Source organism: Humulus lupulus, chromosome 2, assembly GCF_963169125.1.
Source record: "Humulus lupulus chromosome 2, drHumLupu1.1, whole genome shotgun sequence".
In the NCBI taxonomy this organism is placed as follows: domain Eukaryota; kingdom Viridiplantae; phylum Streptophyta; class Magnoliopsida; order Rosales; family Cannabaceae; genus Humulus; species Humulus lupulus.
In genome coordinates this window covers 122,842,438-122,850,458 of record NC_084794.1, presented here as the reverse complement: position 1 = coordinate 122,850,458, position 8,021 = coordinate 122,842,438, and the positions used below count along the sequence as shown (strand labels likewise).

The 8,021-nt window shown below is 38.3% G+C and overlaps 1 protein-coding gene across 1 annotated transcript; it reads left to right on the top strand.

Annotated features, from left to right (window-relative positions):
• The first annotated feature begins 6,542 nt into the window (after window positions 1–6,542).
• Window positions 6,543–7,154, top strand: LOC133814692 (uncharacterized). The gene has a single exon (XM_062247622.1). It carries the CDS (start codon window positions 6,543–6,545, stop codon window positions 7,152–7,154), a length of 612 nt encoding a protein of 203 aa, XP_062103606.1.
• Window positions 7,155–8,021: the final 867 nt, after the last annotated feature.

Genomic DNA, 8,021 nt, shown 5'->3' with positions numbered 1-8,021 from the left:
CATAACACTCATTTTATCGTTGCCATAGTTGCCATACTTATTACACATATGGAGGAGAAAGACAGAAACATGGCAAACATATCTGAATGGTCAACTCTGACCTAGCCCACTCTAGTGGGCAGCCACTATAAGTCTTATAGACTTCCGTCTTCTTTACTGAACTTACTTCATTGCTTCATCAAAACAGTGGCACCCTTTTTAAACATCTTATTATCACTTTGCTTAAGCCTTGTGTCATTAAAATGTTCACTTCACATAAGACATTTCAAGGCATTTCACAATTTTCCTCATATTTATATGCATGGTCTTATATCACATAATAATGTATCACATAACTGTACATGCCATGCATACATGCTGATGCTGAAATTCCAATGTTCATGTCATGATTCATGTTTGATGGTATTCAATCAAGGCATTGTATCACATCTCATATAACTCAAAACATCTTTAGTCATAATACATGAAGCTTTGGGTTGGTGGCGTTGTTATACCTTAACGTAGAGCTATGGCTCAGGTCTAAGGTTTCCAGCCTAAAAACTTAAATGCTTCATATATCATAACATATAACAAATCATGAACATAAAGTAATCCACATATCCATCAACCTAAGAACACATACTTGCACATAATTCATATCATTCTTAACCAAGTAAGACATCTTTCACATATCACGGAATTCATCAATTACATATCACACAACACCCTTATGGTGTTCATATAACCATTCTTCACATACTTATCATATGCATCATCATCATACCATACTTAACTCATCAGATGTACACAATCAATGTAGTCATGCATCTTACACTTAAGCACAAAAGGTGAGATTTACTTACCTTAGGTCCTTAGCTTATTTTAAAATTGCTCAGCAAGAGTCAATCAATCAAATCCATACAAATCCTATTCAAGGCACATCATTTATTAAATTCTATCAAAATCATAAATATACACTATTGATAGTGTATATTAACAATATCATAAACTATATGAATGATAATAATAATTATTATCAACGTAATACAAATAACTCTTCATATAAAACATTGCTCATTTAATAATGTACTCTCATGATAATAATAACAACAACAACAACAATAATAATTATCATCTATAAATAAACTTATTTCAATAATAATAACAAAATACCTCAATAACAATACATATATGAATGTATATATATTCAAATAGTCATTTTATAAAAGAAATCATATTTTTAACATAAAATTGTAATAATCAATATAATGATAATAATATAAATATAAATATTTATATTATTATTAATTAGTCATAATATCAATTCCAGTGATATAATAAATATATTTTCTCCAAAATTCACTGGTCTTACAAATATCAATAACTGTAAGAAACTAATATTTGATATTATTTTAATATTCAAATATTAATAAAAATATTAATATACAATAATAATGATTAAATAATAGGTTTACTATAATCACACTTTTCATATATATATATATATATATATATGAATCTGTATTCTTGATTTACTTAACAAAACAATAACAATAATAATTAAAATTAATTAATCATAATAATTTCCATATTAATGGAAAATCAATTAAATATGTATTTTTATAATTTATTTAATATTTAATATTTTCTAGAAAATTTGACAGCACAACGGCTATAAAGTGGACAATTCCAAAATCAAAACTTGTATAAAAAATACATATAATCTCAGACAGCCATTATAATTACAGAAAAATATTCTATATATCAAGAATATATAATTATATACTATAAATACATATAATAACAATTATTCTAATCAATCACAATTAAATCACAATATATAGGTCAAAGAAATTATACCAAAGTGATCGGGTTCCACAACAAGTCAAACGATGGTTTTCTGAGACTCAAAACGTACTTCAAAACCTCGAACACTAAGTTTCGACCGTCGATCTACGGTGGATCGCGATGGCTCGTGGTGGGCCCACCACCCAACTATGGTAGATGTAGGAACAAGTTATTGGGTTTTGAAGCCCACAACACGAGGAACACGATGGTGGTGACAGATCGGAAAACGGATGCCCGAGGTGGCCGAATCGCAACTTTGAAGTCGCGGGGTGGTCGAACTTAAATCGACCAGTTGAGGTGTTTAATCGGCGAGTGAGCTCTAGATTCCTGCATGGGTCAATAGTTCGGAGGCCTCTGAATCCAACGGTCCGGCGCGTGGCTATAAACGGTGATCGCCGGTGGACGTTCTGTAACGCCCTGGCTACCCCAGAACAGTTACGGTGAACGGTGGACCGGAAATTTGACTCGCTACCTGAGTCCTTTGGTCAAAAACGTGCTCTAAGTGTAATTAACAGGTTAAGGTGTAAAACCAATAAAAAGGAAATGGAGATTTTCATTACAAACTACTCTGTAGAGCTAAACAAAACGTTTACAAGTTGTTCTCAGTACGAAATGGTCACTACTGTTGTAAAGTTACAATCCCGCCGACCTAAGCGACAAAAACAGGGTAAACCCCCTAGTTCCTCTGAGAACACCTTGGTCGTGATGGTCAAGCGGTCGCATATGTACACATCACCACATCAGCTCTCCACTCAAGGCTAGGTGAGCTTTTCTTTTCCTTTACCTGCACCACATAGCACCCATGAGCCAAGGCCCAGCAAGAAAACATAACACTTCTCATAAACATTATCAAATGATTATCATTATAATCACACTGAGCTTAAAGCTTTCAAACAAATGAGTGAACATCACATGAGGTCCTGATAAACCATACTGAGTGACTGACAAGCAAGTCACTAATTCAAATGGAAGAGTGGCTGTTAGGTAAGCCACTAGCCTTCAACAGATTCTGATAAACCATACTGAGTGACTGGCAGGCACGTCACTGTTTCAAGTGGGAGAGTGGCTGCTAAGTAAGCCACTAGCCTCCAAACGCTTATTTCATTCATCGACCCTCGGGGTCGGTCTGGCATTAATGCTCTTTGAGTCATTCAATGCTGATAATCGATTAAATCAAATCTTATTGGCTTGCGTGACACACGCTAAGGCTGTCCTGACTAATGAGTCAGCTCAACGTGATCAGTGCCCAGTACCACTGCCGAACCTGACTAATAAGTCACAGCTTCACAGTAGATACTAGCACCCTTGCCAAACTTGACTAATGAGTCAGGACCATGCACAAGTGAGCAATATATGCTAAGTATTCTATATTCAATCCATGTCCATATTCTCACAATCAACATGCCTCATGAATATCCATGCATGTCACACTTGGGGTGCAGTTTTCTTACATTTGGTTCGAGCAATAATGATTAAAGGAACAACCCTGAGAACGATCGACTTTTTGGTCCTTTAGCGGTTACCTGGTCATAACCAAATCATGGGATTTCATCAATAAAATGAATAATAAAAGGTTCCCAAACCAAAACCTAACCTCCAGGACCTCAAACACTACTCAACCGGGTAGTAGGTTCAATCCCGAGGCCTTAGGCTTGCATCCCCGAGCCAAAAAGCTAATTCTGGCCAAAAATGCCTTAAGGGCCGTGACCCTCCTTGTCCATGCCGCGGCCCGCCCCTCAAACAGAGGCGCCCAAACTCAGCCTTCACCAAGGGCTGCGGCTCTCCCTGGCCATGCCGCGGCGCAACCCCCAGTTAAGCCAAAACCCCTGTTTTTCTTCCCTTACGATTTCTCTTGGAACCAACCCATCAAACCCAGTTTAAACACCACTCAAACCTCCAATACAATCCCTAAACTTGTTCTATATCACACCCCAAGAAAAACCCAAGACAAACCCCAATCAAGCTTCCATTCATTCCAACAATTCTCCATAAAAACACAAGCTGAAACTTAACATTAAAACAGGGCAAAACCAGAACAATAATGGTCAAAGCTTACCTCAAACTTGGTATTGAACCCTCTCCAATGGCTGAACTAAATCCACAACCTTAGCCCCTTGATTTCCTAGCTTAGTTCCACACCTTGAGCTCAAAAACTCCAAAGAAGAAACAAGGGAAATGAATGTACGGGAAGGAAGGAGGAAAACTCTGTTTTTGGTTCTGTTTTTCCAGCCATCCAAACTTCATATATATCCAAGCCAAAAGACTAAAATACCCCTAGGTCTTTTAAAGCTTCTATAACCACTTTAAGGGTAATTTTGACACTTTTCACCTACACCGTTAATCATTATTAACGCTTCCCAATTCCCGCTCATCTCAAAATTCTCAAACTCCAATAATTCACCTCCCGTTACCCTTTAATGCCCGGTAACACTCTAATCATTAAAACACCCCGAGACTCACCCCGAGCCCCGAGCTTAAGCCCGTTATGACCAAACCGATATTTAACATTCCTTGATCGTCTCATGCCAAATAGCTCGAACAAACCCACATCATAATGTGGTCTCAAATCATATCACCAACATGCGAACAGATAATCAATTTACCCTCAACGGGCCAAATTACCATCACACCCCTGTGAATAGAAATATGGACTCACTTGCATGCATTTCACATCATATCATAATACAATCAACATATACATGCATTTTATCAATTAATAGCATAATTAAGCAAGTATGGCCCTCCTAGCCTACTATTCACGCCGTTAAACACATCGGAGAATTCGGGGCATTACACGTTCGGTGGTCAGGCAGACGCACGCACGCGAGAGAGAGAGAGAGAGAGAGAGAGAGAGAGAGAGAGAGAGAGAGAGATTTTCTGAGGAGAGAGAGAGAGGGTCTCGGGTAAAAAAAGAAAGGCTGAAGCCTTTTCTTTTCTTTTTTTTTTAAATTTATTTTTAAAATTACACTTGGACCCAAAATACTAAAATTCTTTTCAAATAAGCCCTTTAGCAATACTTTCTTAATTTTATAAAAATCCCCAATTAAAATTATATAACATTTGGGTCCAATACTTGGCTACTCAAGTTTCTCTCTCTTTAATCTCATTAAAAACATAAAATCATATTTTAAACACTATTTTTTCATTACTATTTCTTAAATTTGTAAACTTGTACATTTTATGTATTAAAACTCTGATTTATAATAAATAAATGTATTATGAAAATGTTGGATATTAAAACTCTGGGTTTGGCGGGCTATTATAGGAGGTTTGTCGAAGGGTTTTCAAAGATAGCCGCACCGATGACAGAATTGACAAGAAAGAATTTGAAGTTCAATTGGTCACATAAATGCGAGCAGAGCTTCCAGGAATTGAAGAGTCGGCTTATATCAGCACCTGTACTCAGTTTACCCTCAGAGGATGGGCAGTTCGTGGTTTACTGTGATGCGTAAAAACAAGGGTTGGGATGTGTACTGATGCAGTCTGGTAAGGTGATAGCATATGCCTCTAGGCAACTGAAAGATTATGAGCAGAGGTATCCGACACACGACCTGGAATTAGCAGCGGTTGTCTTTGCACTGAAGATTTGGCGTCACTATCTCTATGGGGTGAAATGTGATATTTACACCGATCACAAGAGCCTCAAATACTTCTTCACCCAGAAGGAGTTAAATATGAGACAGAGGAGATGGTTGGAGTTAGTCAAGGATTATGACTGCGACATACTATACCACCCTGGTAAAGCCAATGTTGTGGCGGATGCACTTAGTCGCAGAGGGCCGGGAATGGTTTCTTCTTTACAAGGAGTATCAAGGAAGATCCTAGAAGACATGGAACGCGCTGGTATAGAACTGATCACAGGAAAACTTGCAAAGGTTACACTTCAGTCCACCTTGTTAGAAAGGATCAGGGAAGGACAAAATGCAGACAAGAAGTTAAGTGACCTAAAGCAAGAGATGCAGGATGGGAATGCCAAGGATTTCACTATGTCAGATACTGGACTAATCAGATTCAAGGGGCGTATTTGTGTGCCAAACAATGATGAGCTGAGGAAAGAGATTATGGCAGAAGCTCATACTACCCCATATTCAGTTCACCCCGGGACCACTAAGATGTACCACGACCTTAAGGTATTGTATTGGTGGCCGGGAATGAAAAAGGATGTAGTGGAATATGTGGCAAAATGCTTAACCTGCCAGCAGGTTAAGGCAGAACATCAAAGACCAGCGGGGCTACTGCAACCGTTGAATATTCCTGAATGGAAATGGGATGAGATATCTATGGATTTTGTGACGGGGTTACCTAGGACCACAAAACAGCATGATGCAATTTTGGTAATTGTGGATAGGTATACCAAGTCGGCTCACTTCCTACCAGTGCGCATGACTTATTCTATGGATCAGTTCGCCGAGTTGTACATGAATGAGATAGTACGGCTACATGGGACACCGTACTCTATTGTGTGCGATCGGGATGCTCGGTTTACATCATCATTCTGGGAGAGTTTACAGAGAGCGATGGGAACTCGATTGAAGTTCAGTACAGCTTATCACCCATAAACGGATGGTCAGACCGAGAAAATAAATCAGATCCTAGAAGATATGCTCAGAGCGTGTGTCATTGACTTTCAGGGATCCTGGAGTAGATACTTGCCACTAATTGAGTTTTCGTAAAACAACAGCTACCAATCTACCATCGGGGTAGCACCATATGAAATGTTGTATGGAAGAAAGTGTAGGTCCCCACTTCACTGGGATGAACTAGGAGAGAGAAAACTACTTGGACCCGATGCAGTGCAACACACCAATGAGGCTATTCAGAAAATCAGGGCTAGAATGGTCACAGCTCAAAGCAGACAGAAGTCTTATGCAGACCTAAAGCGCAAGCATGTTGAGTTTGAAGTTGGTGATCATGTATTTCTTCGTGTGACTCCAAGGAAAGGAATCTCGGTGAAGAGGTTTGGCAAGAGGGGAAAGCTAAGTGCCAAATATGCCGGACCTTTTGAGATTTTGGATAGAGTGGGCAATGTGGCTTACAGGGTAGCTTTACCACCATCATTGTCCAGGGTGCACAATGTATTTCATGTGTCACAACTTCGAAAATATGTATCCGACCCATCGCATGTGCTGAGCTACGAGACCTTGGGTTTGCAGGAGGATTTGTCATTCAATGAGCGTCCAGTGAAAATACTCGATCGAAAGGACAAAGTTCTAAGGAATAAGACCATTTCCTTTGTAAAGGTATTGTGGAGGAACAGTGTTGTTCAGGAGGCAACCTGGGAATTAGAGTTTGATATGCTGCAGCAGTATTCCGAGTTGTTTGAATAAAAATCAGAAAAATATGAAACCAGTTGGAAAATACTCTAAAATTAATTTACTAATTTTTAAGAATGAAAAACAACAAAAAAAACACCTCAGTAAACACCCGGATCGGGTTCGCCGGAAATATCGCCGGTTTTGTCTTCTTCTCCGGCGACGGCGACTCTATGGTTGAGTTTTACTGCTTTCCAACCCTTCTCTTGCTTGGAAAATGATCCCCTTATGTCCGGAACTTCAAAACAATAGACCCTAGCCCAAAAAGATGTCTGTAACCCCTTGTTCCGAAGTCTTCTTCTCCAAGTCCGGTGTACCGCCAAAAATGGAGCTCAAAATTAGTTTTTCTTGCTCTAGACCATTTCAGCCCGTTTCTTCACGTCAAAACCGATTATTGGAGTCCCCTAAGCTTGTTTATCACCAACCACGCACACCATACACTCTTGAACACACTTAAATCCAAAATTATCCAAGAATATGCATTTTCTTGGATAAAAATGGTGAATCACAATCCGAGGCTTTATAAATGTATTTCTCACACTCAAAATGTTTATTTCCTCCCCTAGAATGATTCTACAATGTTCATTACTGCCCAGATTTTTCCCAAGTGCAAGAACTCAAAAATTTCTTCTCTTTTAAAAAAAAATGATAATAACACTCTCTCTCATAAATCCTTTGATTCCATCAATATTCCCACGATTTCTCCATCAGATTATCATGGTAACACGTTTTAGAATAGGTTTAAAAAAATAAGTTAGCGTTTGAAGTGGTAAAATCCTCTTTTCAAGGAATTTTTTTTTTCTTTAAAAAAAATAAAATAAATTGACTAAGTTCCACAACTGATATTATCAGTTAAATTTCAAAAAATTTACTACATCCTAA